This window comes from Eulemur rufifrons, chromosome 7, assembly GCF_041146395.1.
Source record: "Eulemur rufifrons isolate Redbay chromosome 7, OSU_ERuf_1, whole genome shotgun sequence".
Lineage (NCBI taxonomy): Eukaryota > Metazoa > Chordata > Mammalia > Primates > Lemuridae > Eulemur > Eulemur rufifrons.
In genome coordinates, this window is record NC_090989.1 from 57,602,911 (window position 1) to 57,629,283 (window position 26,373).

Below are 26,373 nucleotides of genomic sequence, written 5' to 3' on the forward strand. Positions count from 1 at the left end.
AGCACCTGTATGTACGATCTGCTGTGAGGATGACATATGATGCTGTTTTGAGACAGCACTTCACTTATATTGGGGATATATGCAGCTAGGGTTTCATAGAGCACATAGTTCATTCAGGCTAAAAAGGGATACAAAATCTGGGTTTCTGACTTAAATTATGTTTTACATAATTACAAATGACATTCAAAAAATAAGACTCATTTAAATGTGTATCTTTATCAGCCACTATGCTTTGAGAGAAAGATCAGGAGTTACAGCTACGTAAAGGAAAGTACAGGGCAGGTGACACTGCCCCCAAACTGTCTGCCTTCCATGCATTATAAGCTACCTTCCATCTGCTCCGGAATGTATTCCTGTTACCTACTCTTGTAATTTATACCCTTTGCTCTCTTGTATCATGCATTTCTCTCTCATTGCTGGGGGCATTCCATCCATATGCCAACATATGCTTGTATCTCCCATCTTTAAAAAACGAACAAAACAAAAAAATAATCACCAATTAAAAAATCCTTCTTTGAACCCATGTGACTCCATCTGTACTCTCAGTATCTATTTCCTCACCTATTCTCTCCTCTGGAATGAGGCTCCCTTCCCAGCACACCACTAAAAGCACTCTTGACTAGGTCATGAATGATCTCCAGGGTCCCAAGTCTAAGAGTCGCTTGTCTGTGCTTTTAATTGAACTTGGTAGCATTTAGCTGGGTTCTCCAACACCCGTTCTCCCCTAACAGAAGTACTTTTTTCTCTCAGTGTTTTGATTGTAAACTCCGCTGTTGTCCTAATACCTTACTAGCTCCTACAATCCCCTGAATAATTATTCGTATCCTTTAGGACTTGGTCCAGGACTCTCATCTCTTCTCTATCCAGTCTCCCAAGTTGATCTCAGCTTCTTCCAGAGCACTAAAAACATTGACATGTTTTTGATTTCCAGATTCCTTACTACAGTCTATTATTCAGGCTTACAGATCCAACCACATATTTGATATGTTCATTTGGATGTCTAATAGGCATCTCACATTTAACATGTCCGTATATTGCAGGGACAGGAGGACACTGCAGAGGCCTCCTCAGCATCCAGCAGCTCAAATATCACCTCTTCAGAGAGGTCTTTCCCATCCTACTTTCCCATTATACCTTTCTCTCCCTACTTCTTTTATTAACATATCTTTTGCCCCAACTAGCATATAAGCTTTCAGAGGGCAGGGCTGTTGTCTGGGTCCTTCAATGCTTTATTCAAACACTTAGAACAATGGTTAGCACACAGTAGAAGCTTTACAGATAATTGTTCAATGGGCAAATATACTTGTTAAGCAATTATGGAAGGCTTCAAATCTTGCCTCGTCTTCTCTGATAAAATTATCTTTTCAACCACCAACGTCAACTATCCACCAATCAAAAGCATATTTATACAGCCACAAAAGTTATTGCCCGGTAGGTATAAGCATTTAATTAAAAAATATAGCAATGGGATGTTAAAAGGAGGTCAGATCTTTATTTTCAGAAGGTCACTGAATGAAACCCCTGAGTGGCCATCTTACTGCTACACCTGACAGCTCCTCCAGGTTCTCCGCCCAGGTCACAGGGACACTAAACTGTAGCCATGTCTTGCCCCTGTACCATCTCTTCCTGAATAGAGAAGACAAGTTTGTCAAAGGGTTTTTCCTGAGGAATTCTTCCTGTTCCTTTAGGATAAAGGAGCAGGACCCTGCATACACATAACTGGGCCTGTATTTTCTATCCAAAGAAATACACATAATTGCCCCAGAGGCCTTCTCTATGGCATTAACAGTGGGGTTGCTCATCTATGTAATTAGAAAATTACACAGAGGTTGGACAACTTTTTGGTAAAGTCAGTGAGCAAAAAAACTGCTCAACTAGAAGAGGTAAAGCAGACTTTGATCAAACACATCTAAGATGCAACTGATTCAGAGAAATCACCGTAGGCACTGGTTTGGAAGCGCCATTATCACGTCCAGAGGAATCACATTGTTATGGCCCGGGAGGTTGTTTATTGGGAATGGCTATATAAAGCATATAAGGAAGTAAAGAATTGCCTGGCAGAATATGGTGCATCAAAAGGAGTAAGATCACAAGATAAATTGGGTGGAGAAGCACAATGTGCAGAGCATCTTTGCCCAGAAGGAGACAACTGCCATGTGCATTTTAGATCTAAAACTGCTCTTAAAGAAGGCCCAAGCACAGCCAGTTTATAAATGTATCTATCTCAATTTAGATAGCTACAGTTGACTAACTAAATGGAAACTAGACTATGTAACAAAATCTTTTTGTCCACTGCTATGGACAAATGTTTCTAAAAAGAAAAGTTTGGGGTTTGGTATAATGAGAGAAATAAAATAATCTCTTAGCAGTAATGTATTTTTCATCATTCTTGATCTGCATAAACAGTCTACTTCCAACAAGAAAATAGCTGGACAGACAGCACATTAATGACTTTTTGTGAACTGATCAGAGACCTGAAGCTATCCCCAAATTCAGGAAGGCACATGACCCAAGCATTTAGTCACCCAAGCCACAAGCCACCAAGACAATTAAACTAGAAATTTTGGTGAATTGCTGGAGGCTGAGAGTGGGCCAGCATGAGCTGGGTGGAGCTCCTGGGGATCACAGTCGTGGGGGTAGTTCCCGTGGTTTTGTAAGCCTTTCCTCTACGAACCCTACTAAGGTTTCAAAGAGAGGATCAGGGAGAATACAGAGAAAGTTCTCACCATGGTTTTGGCTGGGGAAAAGGAGAAGCAGCAACTGTAAAATCTGTCCAGAGCATCCTCCCTTAGGAAACAAAAGGCTTCATGTGCAGTAACACCATTCGGCTGGGAGAAGGGCATGCAAGGAACTCTTCCCAGACAAGTCCTCCTTTTCTCACCTAAGAGTGGGAGGAGCCTTATGCTCCCGAGGGAAGGGCTTTAAGGTCCCAGGCTGAGACAGTGGTGGGTACTCTCTGCAGCTGAAAGAAGGGAAAGGGGGAGGGCAAAAATGCTCTACCTTTAGAGCAGGAAAAAAAATTCTTGTGAGTGCCCAGTGCTGTGTGCTCCAAAGACTAAGACTTAGAACAGAGAATGCTGCCCCTTGGACCCTATCACCACACTTATACAAATGTCCAATAATAAGAGTGGGCTATAGCTGGGAGAACTGTAAGAGACAGATTCTCTCTGGGGAAGACCCAAAGCCTGGTGCCCACAGGAACAACAAACCTCAATAGTGGTAACCGCAGCAGTAACAAACTTGAAATGTAGCCCAATTCCTGGCTAGATTAACACAAATCTCCACACTCCAGGCCTATTTATCTCAGTTTCTATTGCCCTGAACAACAAATCTAGCTTTCAACAGCAACACAAAAAAGCCATACCAAATGACAAGAAATAAACACAGCCTGAAAAGATAATCAATCATCAGAACAAGATTCAGATATGACAGAGATGTTGGAATTATCAGAGAGAGAAGATTAAATAACTTATAATAACAATGTTAGAGGCTCTAATGGAAAAAGTAGACATCATTCCAGATCAGATAGGCAATTTTAGCAGAGACATGGAAACTATAAAAAAGATTCAAAATAAAAAACATGGAACAGAAACGAAGAGGGACTTCAACAGGCTTATCTCTAGACGAAACAGCTGAGGAAAGAATCAGGTAACTTCAAGGTAAAGCAATGGAAATTACACAAGCCGAAAGGCAAAAGAAAAGAGTGAAAAACACAATAGCACGTCCAAAAGCTTTGGGACAACATGAAACGATGTAACACTGACATAACTAGAATCCCAGAAGGAGAAGAAAAAGAATAGGGCAGGTGAAATATATGAAGAAATAATGGGTAAACATATTCCAAAATTAGTGACAAAACACAAAACCATATATCCAAGAAACTTAAGACCACTGAAGCAAGATCAACCAACCAACCAACTAACCATACCTAGATATATCATATTCAAACCGTTAAAAACCAAAGACAAACTCTTGAAGGTAGCTGGGTGGGGGCAGGGGGAGACCTATGTTACCTACTGTCCATGGACTGAATGCCTGTGTCCCCCCAGATTCATATGTTGAAGCCTCAAACCCTGAGGCAGTTGTATTTGGACATGAGGCTACTAAGGAAGTAATTAAGATTAAATGAGGTCCTAAAGGTAGTGCCCTTATTGAATAGGATTAACGTTGTTATAAAAAGAGGTATCAGAGAGCCCCCTCCTCTTCATACATACGCACCAAAGAAAGGTTATGTGAGGACACAGTAAGAAGGAGCCTGTCTGCAAGCCAAGAGCCCTAACCAAAACCCAACCATGTTTGTGCCCTGATCTTGGACTCTTCAGCCTTCAGAACTATGAGAAAACAAATTTCAGTTGTTAAGCCACCTAGTCTATGGTATTTTGTTATGGCAGCCTGAGCAGAATAGACACTTACAAGGGAACAAAGATAAGAATTATAGCAGACTTTTTGTCAGAAACCAGGCAAGCAAGAAAGCAAGAAGACAATAATGTCTTTAGAATGTCGGGGAAAAACAAAAAAAAGCCTGTCAACCCAGAATTCTATATCCTTCAAAAGTGAAGGAGAAATAGAGATTCCCAGACAAATAAAAACAGGGAATTCACTGCCAGCAGATCTACCCTACAAGAAATGTTAAAGGATGTTCTTTAGGCGTAAAGAATATAATATAGGTTAAGAACTTAGATCTATGTGAAGAAATGAAGGTAATGTATAATTACTTTTAATTACACTAAAAGAAAACTAATTGTATAAAGCAGTTACTTTAACAAGGTATTAGGTATTTATAGTAAAAATAAAAGTAAAATATGACATATATGATGATGGCAAAAGCAATGGGGGGAGGCAATGGAAATATACTGATATAAGGTTCTTTCATTATATGTAAAGTATTATAATATTATTTGAAGGTAGAAGAAAATTCTTTTTTAAAATGTATTGTAAACATTAGGCCAACCACTAATAATGTTTTTAAAAGAGATGTAAATAATAACTTCATGGATAATATAAAACAGAATCATAAAGTTGCTAATTAAAACCACGGAAGGTGGGGGAAAAAAGAGAATCAAAGAACAAATACAACAAATAGAAAATAGCTAACAAGATGGTATGTTTTAATCGAATTATATCAACAAGCACTTTAAATGTTAATGGCCTAAACATAACAGTTAAAAGATAGAGATTATCAGACTAGATTCTACATCAAGACACAGCTATACGATGTCTACAAGAAATTCAATTTTACAAAGACTTAGATATGTAAATCTTTTCTAAACATATATGCACCTAATAATAGATCTTCAAAATATATGAGGTAAAATCAGATAAATATGAAAGGAGAAACAGACAAATGCCCAATTTTAGTCAGAGATTTCAACATTCCCCTCTCAATAGCTAATAGAACAAGTGGGCACAAAATCAGTAAGAATACAGATGACCCAAACAACACAATCAAACCACATGATTTGATATTTACATAGCAGGACCAACAAGAGCACATGGAACATTCACTAAAATAGACCATAAAACAAAACTTTACAAATTCATATGATGTACAATACATTCTTAGAATATAATGAAATTAAACTAGAAATCAATAACAGAATGTTACCTGGAAAAATTCCCAAATATTTAAAATTTAAAGACTACACTTCTTAATAATCCATGGGACAATGAGGAAGTCTCAGGGAAATTAAAAATATTTTGAACTAATGAAGATAAAAGTAAAAGAGAACTTAGAGGGAAATTTATAGTCCTAAATTCATTTTTTTTTTTTTTTTTTTTTTTTTTTTTTTTTTTGAGACAGAGTCTCACTCTGTTGCCCAGGCTAGAGTGAGTGCCGTGGCGTCAGCCTAGCTCACAGCAACCTCAAACTCCTGAGCTCAAGCGATCCTCCTGTCTCAGCCTCCCGAGTAGCTGGGACTACAGGCAGGCGCCACCATGCCCGGCTAATTTTTTCTATATATATTTTTAGCTGTCCATATAATTTCTTTCTATTTTTTTAGTAGAGGTGGGGTCTCGCTCTTGCTCAGGCTGGTCTCGAACTCCTGAGCTCAAACGATCCGCCCACCTCGGCCTCCCAGAGTGCTAGGATTACAGGCGTGAGCCACCGCGCCCGGCCTATAGTCCTAAATTCATATATTAGAAAAGGAGAATGATCTGAAATCAATAATTTAAGCTTATATCTTAGGAAACTAGAAGAAGAGAGCAAAATCTTAAGGAAGAGGAAGGAAATAAAAATTAGGGTAGAAATCATTGAAACTGAAAATAGGGAAACAACAAAGAAAATTGATGAAAACAAAAGTTAGTTTTTTAAAAGGAAATAAAATTGAAAAAACTATGAGGTCATTAAATATGAAATGTCTGATTTCAAATCAAAAGTATAGTTTATTATATCTCAAATAAGAAACAGTACAATTAATCAAAGTATGCGCCTAAACTATCGACACAGTTTTGCCATGTTAAGGGTAGCTTATTTACAACAGCTGCAAAGAAGCCTGGAGAGCAAGTGGCGATGAAATTGTAAAAGGCGTTTTCCACAGCATGTTGAGAATTGAATATTTTTCCTAGCAAGATGTGGGCCAAAGCCTGGAAGAAGTGGTAGTCGGTGCAAGGTCTGGTGAATATGGTGGATGACAGAGTTTCCAAGTCCAGCTTCTGTAGTTAAAGCAGTGTTGTTTCTGGTGCATGTGGTCTTACAAGAGGATCGGCCTGTTTCTATTGACCAATCTTGGCTGGTTACTCACAAGCATCCTCATCAATTCCTCCACTTGTTGCAGTAGACATCCCCTGTAATCGATTGACCAGGTTTCATGAAGCTGTAGTGGATAATACTGGACCACCAAGCAGACATCATTAGCTTTTCTTGATGAATATTTGGTTTTAGACTGTGTTTCGGCACTTCGTCTTTATCCAACCATTGTGCTAAATGCTTGTGATTGTCAAGAAGTATCCATTTTTCATTGCACATAATAAAACGATGTAGAAATGGTTCGCTTTTATGTCGTGACAGCAAAGAAAGGCAAGCTTCAAGACGATTTCTCTTCTGATGCTTGTTTCATTCATGCAGTACCTGTCTATTCAGCTTCTTTACCTTGCCCATTTGTTCCAAATGGTCCAATATTGTTGGAATAGTAATGTCAATCCTTGCTGCTAATGCACGTGTAGGTTGAGGTGGATTCGATTCCACTACAGCTTTCAGCTCATGATTATCCACCTTGGTCTCAGGTCACCCACATGGCTCATTTTCAAGACTAAAATCACCAGAAAGGAACTTCTCAAACCATCAATGTATCGTGTATTCATTAGCCACATCCTTCCAAAGCACCTCATTGATATTTTAACCTGTCTGCATTGCACTGGTTCCACAACAAAACTCATATTATCAAAAATAACATGAATTTGACTTACCCATGGTTTCACAAAAATTGCTCTAAAATAAATTTGAAAGATAATCACGAGCCAAAACATGTGTTTGAAAGAATGAGGATGTACCTTCACAATAGAAAAAAAAAACAAAAAACAAAAAACCCAAGAAGTGTCAAAGTGAAATGTCAGCGATATCAACTGTCAAACTTAGTACTTAAGGAAATCAAACATTCCATACTTAATAACCTAATATATCCAAGCAAACCAAGAACAAAAAGAAAAGACACAAATTGCCACTATCAGACTTTAAAGAAGGGACATCAATATACTGATCTCACAGACTTTAAAAGGTCATAAGAAAATACTATGAAAAATATTCCAAGAAACTTGAAAACTTAGAAAAAATGCTCAAATTCCTTGAAATATACAAACTAACAAGGTTCACTCAAAAAGAAAGAAAACATAAATACCCCTGTATGTATTAAAGAAATAGAGTATGTTATTTAAAATCCTCTAATAAAGAAAATTCCAACCCAAATGTCTTCACCAGTGAATTCTACCAAACATTTAAGGAAGAAGTAACACCAATTTTATATACTTTCTTCCAGAAAATAGAAAAAGGAACACTTCCCCATTTGTTTTATGAGGTTGCCATTATCCTAATGCCATAAGATGAATACAGTATCAAACTGCAGACAAATATCTCTCAAGATATAATATTCTTAACAGAATATTAGTAAATCAAACCAACAATATATTAAAAAGATAATACACCATGACCAAGTGGAACACATCTCAGGAAAGCAAGGCTGATCATATTAGTAGATGAATTAAGAAAACTATACGAACATCAGATGCAGAAAAAGCTTTCAGTGAAATTCAGAATAAACACCCTCAGTAGTCTAGGAATAAATGGGAATTTCCTTACTCTACTAAAAGGCACCCATGAAAACTCCACAGCTATCCTTATTCTTAATGGTGAGAGACTGAATGCTTTCCCTCTAAGATCTGGAACAAGGCAAGGATGTCCTCTCTCACCACTCCTATTTAACCTTGCCCTGGAAGTCCTAGCTAGTGTGATAAGGCAAGAAAAAGAGCAACAGGCATACATATTGGAAAGGAAGAAATAAAACTGCATTTATTGCCAGATAACATGGTTTTCTATGTAGAAAACTCCAAAGAATCTACAAAAACACTCCTGGAACTAAAAAGTGAGTATAGAGGGGTTGCAGGATACAATATCAACATACAAAAATGATTGTGAGGCCAGGTGCAGTGGCTCATGCCTATAATCCCAGCACTCTGGGAGGCTGAGGTGGGAGCATTGTTTGAGGCCACAAGTTCAAGACCATCCTGGGCAACATAGAGAGACCTCATCTCTACAAAAGTTTTAAAAATTAGCTGGGCGGGAGGGCACATGCTTGTAGTCTCAGGTACTCAGGAGGCTGAGGTAGGAGGACAATTGCGTGAGCCCAGGAGTTTGAGGTTGCAGTGAGCTATGTTGATGTCACTGTACTCTAGCCTGGGAGACAAAGCAAGACTTTGTCTCAAAAAAAAAAAAAAAAAAAAAAAAAAAGACACAAAGATCAATGGAACAGAACAGAAAGCTCAGAAATAAATGCACTCGTATATGGTCAATAAATCTTTGACACAGGTGCCAAGCATACACAATGGAGAAAGGGTAATCTCTTCAATAAATGGTGCTAGGAAAACTGGGTATCTAGATTTATAAAAAAAAAAAAAAGAAAGAAAGAAAGAAAAAAAGAAATGGCATCTGTATCTTACACTATACACAAAAAATCAACTCAAAATGTATTAAAGACTTTAATGAAATGTAAATTGCTAGAAGAAAACATAGGGAGAAAGCTCCATGACACTGGTCTTGGCAATGATTTTTTGGATAAGACACCAAAAGCATAGGCAAAAATAAACATCAAACCTAAAAAGTTTCTGCACAGCAAAGAAAACAATCCAGAAAATATTTGTGAGTCATATACCCGATAAGGGGATAAGATTCAAAATACGTAAGGAACTCACCCAACTCAATAAAAAAAAAAACCTGATTAAAGAATGGGCAAAGGACCTGAATAGATATTTTTCCAAAGAAGACATACAAATGGCCAACAGGTATACGAAAAGGTGCTCAGCATCACTAATTATCAGGGAAATGTGAATCAAAACCACAATAAGGTATTACCTCACATCTGTTAGGATGGCTATTATCAAAAAGTCAAAAGAAAACAAGTGATGGCAAGGATATGGAGAAAAAAGAGCCCTTGTACACTGCTGATGGGAATGTAAATTAGTATAGCCATAATGAAAAACAGTATGAAGGTTCTACAAAAACTTAAAACTACCATATAATCTAGCAATCCCATTTCTAGGTATATCCAAAGGAAATAAAATCACTATCTTGAAGAGTTATCTCCACTCCCATGTTCACTGCAGCATTATTCACAATAGCCAAGATATGAAAACAAATTAATTGTCCACAGATGGATGAATAGGTTGAATGGATAAAGAAATGGTGATAGACACATACACACAAAATGGGATATTGTTCAGCCTTTAAAAGGAAGGAAATCCTGTCATTTGCAACATGGGTGAATCTGGAAGACATTATGCTAAGTAAAATAAGCCAGACACAGTAAGACAAATACTTCATGGTTTCACTTACATGTGCAATCTAAAATATTCAAACTCATAGAAACAGAGTGTAGAAGGGTGGTTACCAGGGGTCAGGGGGTGAGGGAAGTGGGGAGATGTTGGTCAAAGGATAAAAACTTTCAGTTATAAGGTAAGTTCTTAAGACCTAAGGTACAGCATGGTGACTACAGTTAATAATAACGTATACTTGAAATTCACAGAGTGGATCTAAGTATTCCTACCACATGTATGCACACAAAAGTAACTATGTGAAGTGATGGATATGTTAATTAGGTTGATTGTTGTAACTATTTCACAGTGTATACATATATCAAAACATCACATTGTACATCCTAAATACATTCAATTTTTATTTGTCAATTATACCTCAATAAAGATGGGAAATAAATAAACAAAAAGATATACTGTGTTCATGGATTAAAGACTCAATGTTGTTAAGGTGTCAATTCTCCCTGATTTGCTCTATAGATTCAATACAATCCCAATCAAAATCCTAGGAAGCTTTTTTGTACATATCAACAAGATTAGTCTAAAATTTATATGGAAAGGCAAATGAACTATTAATATAATAGCCAAAACATTCTGAAAAAGAAAAATAGTGTAGGAAAATTCACATTGCCTATGATACCACAGCAATCAAAGACTGTACGGTACTTGCAAAAGAACAGACATAAAGACCAATAGAACAGAATAGAAAGCCCAAAAATACATCCACACAAATATAGTAAACTGGCCGGGCGCGGTGGCTCACACCTGTAATCCTAGCACTCTGGGAGGTCGAGGTGGGTGGTTTGTTGGAGCTCAGGAGTTCAAGACCAGCCTGAGCAAGAATGAGACCCCGTCTCTACTAAAAATAGAAAGAAATTAGCTGGACAACTAAAAATACATATAGAAAAAATTACCTGGGCATAGTGGCGCATGCCTGTAGTCCCAGCTACTTGGGAGGCTGAGGCAGTAGGATCGCTTGAGCCCAGGAGTTTGAGGTTGCTGTGAGCTAGGCTGATGCCACAGCACTCACTCTAGCCCGGGCAACAGAGTGAGACTCTGTCTCAAAAACAAAACAAAACAAAAACAAATATAGTAAACTGATTTTTGACAAAGATATGAAAATAATTCAATGGAAAAAATGATACTAGAACAACTGGATGTCTACATCAAAATAAAAAATGAATTTGCCACATACTTTATACCTTATATAAAAATTAATTCCAAATGGACCTAAATGTAAAATGTAAAAATATAAAAGTTTCTTTAGAGGGATAAGAGAAATTCTGATTGATCCTGGGTTTGGTGATTAGTTTTGGATATAACACTAAAAGCACAATTCATGAAAGAAAAAACTGATAAACTGGACTGTACCAAAATTTAAAACTTTTCTCTGTGAAGCACACTGTTAAGTGAATTAAACTATGAGCTACAGACTGGCAGAAATATCTGCAAGTCACAAATCTAATAAAGGACTTGGTCTAGAACATATAAAGAACTTGTGGGGGCCAGGTGAGGTAGCTCAGGTCTATAATCTTAGTACTTTGGGAGGCTTAGACGGCAGAATTGCTTGAGGCCCAGAGTTCAAGACCTGCCTGAGCAACATAATGAGGCTTCATTTCTCCAAAAAATAGAAGAATATCGGGGCATGGTGGTGCAGGCCTACAGTTCCAGCAACCTGAGAGGTTGAGGCAGGAAGATCTCTTGAGCCCAGTAGTTTGAGACTGCGGTGAGCTATATTGACGGCACTGTACTCTAGACCGGGCAACAGAGTAAGACCCTATCTCCAAGAAAAAAAAAGAACTCTTAAAACCCAACAGTAAGTAAACAATTCAATTAAAAAATGGACAAAAGGGCTATGATGTTTGTACAATGAAATCACATAATGATGCATTTCTCAGAATATATCGCTGTCATTAAGTGACACACGACTGTACATGAGTCCATACTTGAATAAAGTAGTAAATGAAGGAAGAGAAACAAATTTTCCTCACAGAACTCCAGATAATATATGTAGATACTCCTCCCTTCAGGACATGGAGTGAACTTACTTTTCCCTCCTGCCTACTTTGAGAGTACACTGGACTTAATGAATTACTTCCAAAGAATAGGGTATGAAAAGAGAAAAACAGTAACTTCACAATGGAGAAACTTGTCAAACACTGCCTTAACCAAGTCATCAAGATTAACGTCACCAGACATAAGTCATCTTGATATTACACACCCCCTGCTATGATGCAATTAGGAGGGCACTGACACCTTGGTGGCATGCTTCCAAAAGAACCCCATGGCACCAGAATAATTACAAGAAAAACATCAGACAAACACCAATTAAGGGATATTCTACAAAACACCTGACTAGTAACCTCAAAATTGTCAACATCCTCAAAAAATTCATGAAAAACAAGAAAAGACTGAGAAATTGTCACAGATCAGAGGACGCTAAGGAGACATGACAAATATGTGGAACGTGGTACCTTGGATTAGATCTGAACATTAATGGGAAAACTGGTGAAATCCAAATAAAATCTGGAGTTAACAGTAACGTATAATGTTGGTTTCTTAATTTTAATACATGTACCATAATAATATAAGATGAGAACATGAGGCGAAATAAATGGAATGAGGGTAGGTACACAGAAATTCTCTGTACTACTTTGTAACTTTTTGTAAACCTAATTATTCCAAAATAAAAAGTTAATTAAAAAAAATGAGGCCAGGCACAGTGGCTCACTCCTGTAATCCCAGCAGTCTGGGAGGCCGAGGCGGGGAGGATCGCTTGAGGTCAGGAGTTCGAGACCAGCCTGAGCAAGAGCAAGACCCCTGTCTCTACTAAAAATAGAAAGAAATTAGCCAGACAACTAAAAGTACGTAGAAAAGATAGCCAGGCATGGTGGCGCATTCGGGAGACTAAGGCAGAAGGATTGCGTGAGCCCAGGAATTTGAGGTTGCTGTTAGCTAGGCTGACGCCATGGCACTCTAGCCCAAGCAACAGAGCAATACTCTGTCTCAGACAAAAAAATAAAATAAAATAAATAAATAAATTTAAAAAATGACAGTCTTCATATAAAATAAAAGGCCTTGAAGAATTCTGGATGGCAAGTGAATACACTCATGACAGAATCTTAAATGAAAGAAGCAGCTTAAAAACTATATACACCTACATACATACAAATGATGAACCTAACTATTAAAAGAGAGAAATGTGCAGAGAAGACCAGAAGTAGATACACTGAGATTTTAAGAGTAGTTAATTCTTAGTGCTGAGCTCAGAGATTTTTACCTATTATTTTTTTCTCAAATTTTCTACAGTGAACATGTATGAGAGGGGAAATTTTTTATACTGTATATTTTTAAAATCGTTTCACTGAGTTACAGCAGCATGACCCCAAATTGTTCTATGAGGTGTTACTGGGTACTAAATAAAAAAAGGGTTCTGTGGTCAGATATATGTGACTACCTGGCACGCTGTGTCCCTCCTCTGGGGACTCATAATGCCTGGTAGCATCTTAAAGGTTCCGAGAAGTCAACTATTTAGTAATAAAGAAACTTATTTTACTTTATTTTAACTGGCATTTACCAAACTTATTTGACAACTTATTCTCGGACAACTTAGTATCTCAGAAACCACTAGGGTCATATGGAACACATTTTGGAGAAATGCTATTATAGAGCCCCTCACCATAGTTTTTAAGGGAGGAAACTGAGCTGTTCTTAGAGATTTCTTAGGCTGACTTAGAAAAGGATGAATTATATATGCCTTGACATTTTTGCTCCACGGACAGGATGACCTGGGTACCAGTCAGCCTCTTCCCTAGCCACCCCTGTCATCGCCCAATGGGCTCATGAACAAAGTGGCTATGGTGGCAGGGCTGAAGGTTACACAAAGGCTCAGCAACATGGACTTCAACTCGCCAATGCTGGCCTGGCTAAGGGCACTGCTGAGTGTCCAACCTGCCAGCAGCAGAGGCCAACACTGAGTCCCTGATCTGGCACCATTCCCCAGGGTCATCAGCCAGCTACCTGGTGGCAGGTTGATTACACTGGACCATTTCCATTACGGAAGGGGCAGTGTTTTGATCTTACGAGAATAGATACTTACTCTCTATCTAGATACGGATTTGCCTTTCCTGCACACAATGGTTCTGCCAAAACCATGATTTGTGGATTTACAGATTTGCCTTATCCACCATCAAGGTATTATACACAGCATTGCTTCTGACAAAGGAACTCACTTAACAGCAAAGAAGTGTGACAATGGGCCATGCTCATGGAATTCACTGTGATTACCATATTTCCCACCATCCAGAAGCAGCCGGCTTGGTAGAACAGCAGAATGGCCTTTTGAAGACTCAGTTACAGCACCAGCTAGGTGGCAATACCTTACAGGGCTGGGGCAAGGTTCTCCAGAAGGCTGTACATGTTCTGAATCAGTGTTCAATAGATGGTCTGGTTTCTCTGACAGCGAGGATTCATGGGTCCAGGAATCAAGGGATGGAAATGGAAGTGGCAACACTCACCATTACCTCTAGTAACCCACAAGCAAAATTTTTGCTTCCTGTTCCCATGCCTTTATGCTCTACTGGCCTGGAGGTCTTGGCTGCAGAGGGAGAATACTTCCACCAGGAGACAAAACAATTCCACTGAACTGGAAGTTAAGACTGCCACCTGACCATTCTGGGCTTCCTGTGTCACTGAATCAACAAAGAAGGGAGTGACTGCCAAGGAAAAATTGAACTACTACTCCACAATGGAGGTGAGAAAGAATGTGTCTGGAATACAGGCGATCCCTTAGGGTGTCTCTTATATTACCATGCCCTGTGATCAAGGTCAATGGGAAACTACGACAACTCAATCCAGGTAGGACTACATAGCAGCTGAGGTGCTAGCTGAAGGCAAAGGAAATACAGAGTGGGTAGTGGAAGAAAGTAGTTATAAATATCAGCAGTGACCATGTATTAAGTTTTAGAAACAAAAACTGTAATTGTCATGAGTATATTATCATTTTGCTATGAATAAATTTGTGCATTTTCTTTCCTCTTATTCCCTTATCATGTAACGGAAGATGTACTGACTTTACGTCATAGTATTTAAGTATTGCTAATTTTACATCATAGTATTTAAGTTATGGGATATCAAGGAGAAGAGTAAACAATACTCAAGGACTTTACTTCCTCTTCTGAGGGAGGGGTTAGTACGTTTTCAGTCGTGCATGGGATAGTTGTATCATTTTAGGTAAGATTATGGTCTTGCTGTTGTCCTTATTTGCAGATTAAGTAAGGTTTAAGAAGATGTGTGTAGGTGCCAAGTTGACAAAGGGTAAACTTGTGATGGCTAATTTTATGTGTCAACTTGACTGTACCACAGGGTTGCAGATTAAACATTATTTCTGCGTGTGTCTGCAGGGTGTTTCTGGATGAGATTAGCATTGGTGGATTTAGTAGATTGTCTTCCCTAATATTGGTGGGCATCATCCAATCCATTGAGGGCTTTAATAGACTAAAAGGAGGAAGAAGGAGGAATTTGCCCCTTTTTGCTTCCTGCCTGCCAGCTTGAGCTGGGATATTAGTCTTCTTCTGCCCTGAGGCTGGATTTACACCATCAACTCCCCTGATCTCCCCCAACTTCAGACTTGGACTGGAATTACACCCCTGGTTTTCCTGGGTCTCCAGAAGGAAGATGGAAGACCATGGGACTTCTCAGCTTCCATAATTGCATGAGCCAATTCCTTATAATAAATCTTTTCCTATATGTATGTCCTACTGGTTCTATTTCTCTGGACAATCCTGACTAACACAATTCCCCATTCAAATTTTCTTTTCATGAAAATGCCTCTAATTTCTCCAAAATCTTCATGGATCTTGCCTTGTATGACTCCCTTGATCTCTTTTGGTCTGTGTAGCACATGATAGCAAATGCTCTACTGTACTATTAATATATTGTCTCTGACAGGTGAGTGTGTTTTTTGTTTTTTTGTTTTTTTTTTTAGAGATGATGTCTCACTCTGTAGCCTAGGCTGGAGTGCAGTTGCACAATCATAGCTCACTGCAACTTTGAACATCTGGGTTCAAGCAATCCTCCAGTCTTAGCCTTCCATATGGCTAGGACTATAAGCACGTGCCAGCGTGCCTGGCTAATTTTTAAACTTTTTTGTAGAGACAAGGTTTCACTATGTTGTCCAGGTTGGTCTTGAACTCCTTGCCTTAAGCAATCCTCCTGCCTCAGCCTCCTAAAGTGCTGGGATTACAGGCATGAGCCCCCACACCTGGCAAGGTGTGTAATTTTAGACCTTATCTTCTCAACTAGTGTTTAATAACCTTGAAAGTAAGATCTTTGTCTCTTATTTCTTCTATATGTTATTTTCATTTGTTTATTCACTTGTTCATTCATATATTTGCTCATTTAACATATATTTGCTGAGTGCCTACTATATTCCAGGCACACTGCTAGCCAATGCAATAATGATCAACACCAGACTGCTCTCTTTATTCTTAGAATTACAGTTTGGTTGGGGATGTAGAAATCAATAAAACAGCCATAAAACAGATGTACAATTATAAGCATCAGTAAGGGTCGTGAAGGAAAGATACTTTATAAGAATCTACGAAGGGGATCTAAGCTGACCTTGAGTGGAGAGGAGGCTGTGCAGGGCAAGAAAGGCTAATCTGGAAGAAGTCACGTTTGAGCTAAGATCTGAAGAATGAGTAGCTTTCCACTAAATAAGATAGAAAAAGAGTTGGAAATGAGAGAAGAGTATTTCAGAATCAAGTTCTGGGTTGGGGAAGGTGACAGGACCACAGTGTCACACACAGCAGGCCTCAAGAGACAGGGACTGACCAACCAGATACAACTAACCATTTTCCTCAGTCTCTTCTCTTCTCGTTTTCTCTCAAGTTCTGCCTTCTTTTCTTCTGCCTCCCTTTTCTGACGCTCCTCCTCTTGGGCCTTCAACTGGGCCTGATTAAGATTAGAACGCACAAAAATCAGAACCCTTGAGTTGTATAGGAATATGATCTTTTATGTTCAGGATAGTCAAGTGTCTACCAAAGTGCCTGCCCTGTCTCTGGAAAGCGTCTGCACTTTCTGATAAAAGTAGAAAACCCAACTAATATGTTATCAGTTATATAACTTAGAAATTTCTCTAAAAGGATTCTTTTCTACTTGAATAATAGACTGAGCATGAATAAGACCATTAATTTTCATCATAAGATGATTACTTTTTAGTTCTTACTTTCATTTGTGAAAAGCTAGGTCTAAATTGTAAACAATATGGGGGAAAAAAAACCTTTCATTTCATTTTACCAAAAAAACCCCAAAACTCAAACTGTTAGAACTGTTTATTTTTTCTTGGTAGGTGCAAAATTAACTTCTGACAGTCTAGGTCAAAACTTTGGAAGACAAGAACTATCCCCCTTTGCAAATTTATTAGGTTGGACATTTACCTACAATGTGCTAATCTGATTATGTATAAATCTTCCAATCTGTTAGCGTCCATCAACTTTTGTAACATTTCCTTCCTGCTATGCTAATGATATTGATGTGTTTTCCCTCTTTTTCCCTGCTAAAATTGTCACAGAATTCAGGCAAGTAGGCCAACAGCCATTTCTAAAGTTGATATAACTCTATTGTCTCAAGAGGCTTGAACGAGCAAGGTTTAATTTTTTAAGAAAGACCTAGACAAATCCTTTTTCTTGACTCAGTTTGCAGTCTGAATTTATTACCAATTTCTCTTCTTCTTGTTTTTTCTTCCTTTCTGCCAAGATTCGCCTACGTTCAGCTCGTTGAATTGCTCTCTCTTCCATAGCTAGAAAATAGTAACAGAGTTCCAATATTTTTAATATTTCAAAAATATAAGGAACATTGCAAAGAAATGTCTCCATTTCATAGTAAAATTTAGTATTATTGTTAGAGTTTTCTTGCAACTTGAGTGTTTACAATCTCAGAAAATATATACAGAGATAGATCATATTATATACACTCTATCCATTAAAGACCTACAGTCTCATCCTCAGCAATGATGAACAATTTATTATGTTTTTATTTACATTTTTATTAAAAGAATTGTTTACTGGTTTAAATAAGGTAATGAGCCTTAATGATAGACTTTTATGTGAAACGCAGAAATCAGAATTTTAATTTGATTATACCTTTGATGAACGTAGAAAACTTTAATTACATCTAACAAATACTTTGAGAATAGACTCATTCCCCAAATCCCATTAAATGAGTCTGTTAATTTTTCTTAAGTCACTATACATATGTCTGTATATGTAAGAACAACAACAAACAAACTAAAGTTTGGGGTCACGATGAATATATTTTAATCTAGTTTTAAGGCCTAGAGATACAGATGGGCAGGAAATGGAATTGTACCAGGCATTTGGAGAACTGGCATCTGAACAAATTTGAGTGTCAGACTCCTGTTCTTGACAGTCTATTAAATATCAATCCAAAAGAAACAAATGTGCAAGATGGTCTGATAATATGACTCTATAATCAGTTGGGGCTTTCATAGGAAGAGGGGCACGGGTGGGAGGAGATTCAAGTTCTGCTCACCTAAGCCAGCCAATTGTTACTTTCAGTTCCTTGTGCCATATTATAGAGAAGAGAATGTAAGTCCAACTTTTAAGAATTAATAAACATCTCCCTGCATATCCTTTGGGGATAAAAAAAGGAAAAAAGAAAAAAAAAAAAGAATTAATAAACAAAAAACTCACCAGGCTATTTCTTATGATATTAAGTATCTGCTTTGCTGCAAAAGAATGGTGGTACCACAGACGGTGGGAGTGAGACTATCTCTAAGAAAGCAGAAATAGATTAGGGGATTAAAGTGAGAGACTCCTGAGAAGCAGAGTCTCTGGTAATAAGCCCCTTCCCCATGCATTCTAGATCTAATCATTAAAGACTACTTGAAAAGTAGACTGGTATCCTAAAATAGCAAACTCTTTGATCAAACAATTTTTTAAAATAATCACAGCTAACTGGGCATTTCTTCATCAGCGTCAGTGGTAGGCAAAGTCAGCATAGGCTGCTGTCCTAGCAGATAGTTAGTGCAAAGACTGCCAATTTCTTTACTAGTAGAAATTGACTGCAGGCACAGTGTCTTTCAGATGTCATTACTTCTTGTTAGAGCAGCGATCTTGCCACAGGTAAAAAATCAAATTTATAAACCACAATATAACTGTCAAAGGGCTGACCACTACATGCAAACATATGTATAGTGAGTGACTAAGTACACAGTAAAAACAATTAGCAGATTCACTAGGTGTGGTCCGAGGAATGCTTCTCATAGTATTGTTCAGTTTAAATAAAGGTTTCTATGTGCATCAAAAATGTTATCAAATTAAAATATCTGGTTTGTAGATTTCATTATTAAAATCCTATCACCAAGGCATAACTCCTTATAAAATGGTATAATAACTTGCCTTGCATTGCTGGAAACTGATGGATATTTGAACATTAACAAAGTACAATGATAGGTGATCTTTATCAGGGTTTAGCCTTAGCACCTATTCAGTTTTCTCATTTGTATAATTATCCCCCCCCCTTTTTTTTTTTGCCACAATCCAAATCTTGAATTACAAAAAAATGATACACCTTTCAGCAATGTTTTCTTGTGTTGGCTGGGAAGGCCAAAAAGTTTGGCAAGAAGGGCAGGAAAAAAGTAGTGGAGCTTTCTGGCATGTTCTGTTCCACTCCTCACATGTCTATTCATTTGAGATTTTGACCAGGTCTACCAAGTCTCAAGACCTTAGAGTTGCCCGGATTCAATCCCAGCATCTTCTATTCTAGAAAGAAAGATCACCACCACCAAGACAGCCCTGCCTTTCAGTATGGGATGCGTTGCCATCAGCTGCTTCGGGCTCCTTCTGGGTCCAGAAAGAGAATTGCAGGAGTCACTTCTACTGCCTTCAGTCCCAGCGGAAGCAACAAGCGAACTGAGGGAAAAATAAAGGAAAAGAATTCAATCATCAGGGAAATGCAAAATAAAACCACAGTGAGATTTCCCCTTTCCCCAGTCAGAATGGCCTTTATTAGAAGGTCCACAAACAACAGATGCTGGTGTGGATGCAGAGAAAAAGGAATGCTTATACACTGTTGTTGGGATTGTAAATTAGTACAACCTCTATGGTAAACAGTATGGCAATTCCTCAAAGAGATAAAAGTAGACCTGCCATTTGATCCAGCAATCCCACTACTGGGTATCCACCCAAAGGAAAAGAAGTCATTTTATCAAAAAGACACTTGCACTCAAATGTTTATCACAGCACAATTCACAATTGGTAAGATGTGGAATCAATCCAGATGCCCATTAATTGTACAACCTAGCTTCTCAGCATTAAACATAATCAGAAACCCAGAAATCTGAGGGTTACCCAGAGCAAGTAAACATTTTTCTCTTTAACTGGCATAGTAACAGAGCTCCTCAGACAAAGACAGCCATGACCCAAATGCTAACTGTGTAACTGGATCCTTACAGGCAGCCACTTGCCTTAAATATCTATTTATACCTGTCATATGCCAGTCATAACATATGGGGCTTCTTTGCTTTGAGAGTGTAAAATAAAAGAAAAGATCATGGATTTTAGAAGCAGGGCAAAGCAGTTCAGGAGCCTCTCTATCTCAAAGTGAAAACCCCCTCAAAACGAGTCCAAAGAGAGTTCTGATACAATTGACATACTTTGGAAGCATCTGGCAGGTTCCCTTTGGTTCCTCTTCTCCTCTGGGATTTGACAGCAGGCGCCTGTGTTTGTCTGTGACTGCTGTGGCATGCTCTGCTGCCCACTGAGCCTCTGTCAGCCGCTGGTTTTCCTTCAGCTCGAGAATTGTTTTCTGCTGTTCCTTAAGTTTCTTCTTTTGCTTTTCAATCAGCTGTTGCTGGAAGACAAGGCGGTTGTGGAAATGACCTATGCAGATAGGTTCTGCTTTCTGGCATGTAGTTCTGAGCTCCTCACTGTTGCCAGACTGTTGGGAGGGCTCCACACCCAGGATCTTGTGCTGCTTATTGTCAGGTGTGTTCAGAGGGACATTCTGAAGGAGACCCTGCAAGTTGCCCTTTGTTGTTGTTCTTAGGGGAGGGCTGAACATACAACCATTGCTCTCCAAGGTAGGCTTTTCCCACAAAGAGGGCACGGCAGTCACCTGAGAGAGAAGGAACATGTTATAGCTCAACTATTTAAAGGATGTGCTGATGAGATCCAACGTTCGTCTAGTTGGTATTGTTTTGTTCTTCCCTGCACTGCAGCTAGAGTTGCTCTGTGCTCCTGGCCTGGCTAACTCATAGGCCACCAACCTTAGCTCTCTGAGCTACTCTTAAAATGTGGACTGCTGCTTACCATGAAAACTGGGTAGGAGAGTGGCTACAGCTGCATGAACCAGTGCCATAGGCCGGGACAGTTGCGACAGGAAAAATGTTCTCTTATAAATTTCTAATTTGGACAGTTCATTTGTGAATTGGACAAGATTACTTCACATATATACATATAATAGGAATTTTAAAATGCAGGAATTCTAAATTTTGCAGAAATTTGAAAATGTTGTGTTAAAGGATATATCCTTTCTTAAGAATGTTTGAAAACTAAAGAATACCTTTACAAATCAATAATTGCTCTGTTCTTTCAATGCCTCTCCTGCCAATGGTAAGTTAATCAATCATTTGCCGCAGTACAGGGTATTTATTTTAGTATCATGGCCTGGTTTAAAGCCTACCTTATAGTCTCCAGCTATTCCTGAACTATCTAATGGTAGAAGATATTTGAAAGCCCAGGATCATTGGGAAAATATCTGCATTATGTGAGCAATGTTACCTATTAATATTTTGTATTAGCATATGACTTAATAGTTTTCAAAGCTTTAGCATATAAATCCCATCTAATTAATAGACTAAGGTATCATACTCAATTACAAATTCTATACAGAGGAGAAAGAAACAAGAATTCTTATTTGGAAAAGCTTACCCTGGCCAAGGTAATGTCAAGTTAAAATGTCTCTTCTAGAATGGTTTGATTCCATGGTCTAAGATCTGACCAGTTTTTGATTCTGCCATTTGCAGTGGCATAAAGAGAAATATACTCAAAGCTATCTAATATCAGAAGCCTCTAGCTCTAACAGGATGCCACCTTCAAAGTACTCAAAAATATTTTTCATGATGATGGAAATGCTTTCTACAGACTGAGCTGAAGTGAAAGATGTGATATATGGAAACTCTGACATGTTAAAGACTTTTGAAAATAACCTTTTATTTCAGAAATGTCAGTGAACACTTATTCATGAGAACACCTGCTTAAGTAATTTAGCATCAAGCCAGGTATGTGTTTTAGGCTCTTTTAAACTTTGTGGTAATGACACGTTATTAACCCAGCAAGACTGTGTAAAAAGCCTTGAGTAAAGCAACAGGATTTCTTTTAGATCAGGGTAACTTTTTAAGGTGAAAATAAGAGAATGAAAGAAAAGCTTAACGGTACAGATTGTACTCAATAGAACAAGAGTGAACAGTCTGGCTTAATTAGAGAAAATCACCTATTAGCTAACTGGTAATTTTGAAAAATTTCAAGGTACAATGTGTGTGTTCTTGGTACATGGTACATGGCTTTCTATGATTGTATAATTAATGAACATCTAACTAAAGATTTTATATTTTTATTTGTTCATATTTTACTGTATACTCTGGAAAATATTGGTTTATTTAATAACCTGCAGAGTCTATTGAAGCTCTCTGCTTTCATTTGCTCTATTTTTTAAAATATTATCCTTTCTTGAAAAAATCTTTTGTTCTTGATTTTGGAGATTTGGAGGCTTTTTTCCTTGAGTCTAAATATACACACACACACACACACACACACACACAGAGTGATTTTTTTGTTTTGTACAGGTTAAAAAATACTTTCTGCTAACTTTTCTTCATTTAAGGATAATAGCTGTGGAACTTTGTAAGGTAACATGTTCCATACAGCTATTTCTTAAGATAGACGTCTCTTTTGGGTCTCAATGGAGATAAAATTATCTAACTGACATAAAGGTAGATTAATTGCCTAGGGGAAGGGACCAAAATGTTACATAAGTCCCAATAAGCATCCTCATGATGCCCCTTTGCTGAGAGAATAAGCTTAAATTAAAATCAGCCTACTTACTAGCAATAATCAGGATAAAAAGCAAGGCTGGGGACCCTCCAGTGCCCTATTTAATTTTAAGTATTTAACAGCATTACATGGAGGGTAGAGGGGAGCAGGTAAAGGATCTTCTCCAAGAGCCTTTCTAAACATGACAAGTGAAATGATGAAAGAAAACACTGACAGGAGTGACTTTATAAAAACTTAACAGCTGTGTATAGTACCAAATACCATAACTAAGCCAAAAAGACAAATGAAAAAGTGGAAAAATTGTTTGTAACATATGTAAAGGCATTAATAGTCTTAAAAAATATAAAGAGCTCCTATAAATAAGAAAAAGATATGTAACCAAATAGAAAAATGGACAAAGGCATGAAGAGAGAAGTCACTATGCACCTGTATCTATCTTTCTATATCCATATATAGATATATACATATAGTCATGCATTGCTTAACGATGGGGATATGTTCTGAGAAGTGTACTGTTAGGCAATTTTGTTGTTGTGCCAACATCATAGCATGTACATACACAAACCTAGATGGTATAGCCTACTACATACCTAGGCCATATGGTATAGCCTATTGTGCCTAGGCTACAAACTAGATAGCATGTTACTGTACTGAATACTGTAGGCAATTGTAACATAGTGGTAAGATCTGTGGTTTAGATTTGTATGTCTAAACATATCTAAACATAGAAAAGATACAGTAAAAGTACAGTATAAAAGATAAAAAATGGTACACCCTGTATAGGGTACCTACTATGAATGGAGTTTGCAGGACTGGAAGTTGCTCTGGGTGAGTGAGTGAGTGGTGAGTGAATGTGAAGGCCCAGGACATTACCATATACTACTGCAGACTTTGTAACCACTGTACACTTAGGTTTCACTAAATTTATTTTTTAAATATTTTTTCATCAATAATAAATTAACCTTAGCTTAGTATATCTTTTTTTACTTTATAAACTTTAAAATTTTTTTTAACTTTTTGACTCTCTTGTGGTAACACTTAGCTTAAAACACAAACACACTGTATGCTGTACAAAAATATTTTTTCTATTTTTAAAATGTTATTGTGGGTTTTTTTTTTTTAATTTTTAAGCTTTTTTGTCAAAAACTAAGATACAGACACACACATTCGCCTAGGCCTACACAGGGTCAGGATCATCAGGAAGTCACTAGGTGACAGGAAGTTTTCAGCTCCATTATAATCTTACAGGACCACCAGCAAATATACAGTCAGTTGTTGACCAGACCATCATTATGCTGTGCATGACTGTATACCCAATATAAAAATGTTTAACCTCACTAGTTATCAAGGAAATGCAAACATTGAAGCAATATTAAGATGAAAATAGAACACATATTCTATTTTTAGGTATCATCCTAATAAAGCATCATGGATATGTACAAAGATTTAGCTACTAGGATATTCACTGAAACATTGTTTATAATAGTGGCAAACATGAAACAACTTAAACTCCGACAATAGAAGAGTTAAACAGATTCTAGTTTATGGTTCATTACAGAATATCATGTAGTCATTACAAAATGATGGCACAGAATGGTAGTCCTTAACCAGGGGATATGTCTTAGGTTCACCTGTGAAAATTTAAAAAAAATACAGCAACCACACACCCAGAAGTTCTGATTCAGTATGTCTGATTCTGACGTACATTGTCAGTTGAGAACTACTGTTGCAGAAGTATATGTAGTGATACAGAAAATTCTCATGTTATATTGTGAAAATGCAAAAAATTTTCACAAACAGAATAATCACATTAATATTAAAAAGAAAAAATCATGGCCTTCCTTTTCCTGAATTACAACAGACTAGATATCCTCAAAGACCTGACTAAAGAAAATTTAAAAGCTAAATAAAATATTAAAAGAGACAAATTTTCATGTTCTTGAAAAGAAAAGAGACTAAAAGACTATACTTTAACATATTATTAGTGGTTATCTACAGATGACAGAATTTCTATCCTCTGGGATTTTTTCCCTACCAAATTGTTACAATTGGTACATATGACTTTTCTTATTAGAAAAATAAAAATTCTAAAATTCTTATAAGTCACAAGCTCATTTAGAAAGGAAATGTCCAAAGATCAAAAGAGAGGAGTTCAAGAGTTGTAAACAGTGCTTTATCTATCCGTGCCTAAAGGAGAATTTCACTTAGTTGTTTTAAGTCCCCTCTCTGTATTACGTCCCTACTAACTTCCAAAGTTTATATGTGATTATAAAAAGAAGATTCTGTTCAAGAAAATAAATACTGCCCGAAAGGTAAGCTTTGTGCATGGTAGCAGCTCTAATATTTTGATAGCCTAGACAACGCAATCTGACAATGGCTGACTCATACTAGCTATAAAGGTGCAAAGGGCAAATGCAAGTGCTTAATAAGCAGGATGATCAAACAAAGGAAAAACAACGTACCTCTCCATTTCTCACCAGTGGACCCACCGTGGCTGTTGCCTCCTCAGGTAGACTGATGCCTGATGACCCATTTGCACTGAGTTTCCCTAGTGACACTGCCTTCAGCAGCTCATCCATTTTCTTCCTAGTTTCCTCCTTTGTTTGAGCGAGCTCTCTCTTCAGGAGCTCTGCACCATGCCAATGCTGCCATTCCGTAAAGCAGTGTCGGAGAACTCGTTTCTGGTTATACTCAGTGGCCAGTTGCTGTTTTCTAAGTAACAAAGCACTTTCATTAAAATAAAGAAGCCATTTACATTTTGTTAATTGACAATATGAATAAAGCACAAGTCCAAAGTAGTACCAGAAATGTTCCCATTTAGCTCTAGCTTATCCTTCTGTATTAAACTAACTGGAATTACTTTAGAAATTCCCCAGTGCAAAGGGTCTCCTCATAGATGGTATTGGTACCTCAAGACATTACCTTGAAAAAGAAAAACTAACTGCTCTGTTCTATCATGTCACAAAGACATATTAAAGTTTTTGATTACCATAACATAATTTCTGACAGCTTCTGGAGCGGAAAGAGCAAAAAGAATAGGTATATAAATAATTACTTTTAAAAGATAAATGCATAATTGGGAGAGATTCAGCTATGCATGGAAATCCAAGAAAAGCAGAGGTTTGGGGAAAAAGAGAAAGGAACAAAACTATACTAATTAACAAATGAATTGTCAATAATTAAATGTAAGACTTATAAAAGTCAAAGTAAAACCATAAGAGTGGATCTTGTCAAAGGACTTGGTCAGAGAAAAGACTGCTAAAGAGAAGGACTCATCTAG

The 26,373-nt window shown here is 37.6% G+C and overlaps 1 protein-coding gene across 1 annotated transcript in view; it reads right to left on the reverse strand.

Annotated features, from left to right (window-relative positions):
* The window catches only part of CCDC191 (coiled-coil domain containing 191), an 83,904-nt gene that overhangs the window by 16,341 nt on the left and 41,190 nt on the right, over nt 1–26,373 (reverse strand). The window contains exons 9-13 of the mRNA XM_069472633.1: nt 25,556–25,805; nt 20,696–21,156; nt 19,840–19,952; nt 17,736–17,818; nt 16,870–16,971 (exon numbers count right to left, since the gene is read on the reverse strand). Coding sequence (XP_069328734.1) covers nt 16,870–16,971; nt 17,736–17,818; nt 19,840–19,952; nt 20,696–21,156; nt 25,556–25,805 — 1,009 coding nt within the window. The remainder of the gene's footprint in view (nt 1–16,869; nt 16,972–17,735; nt 17,819–19,839; nt 19,953–20,695; nt 21,157–25,555; nt 25,806–26,373) is intronic.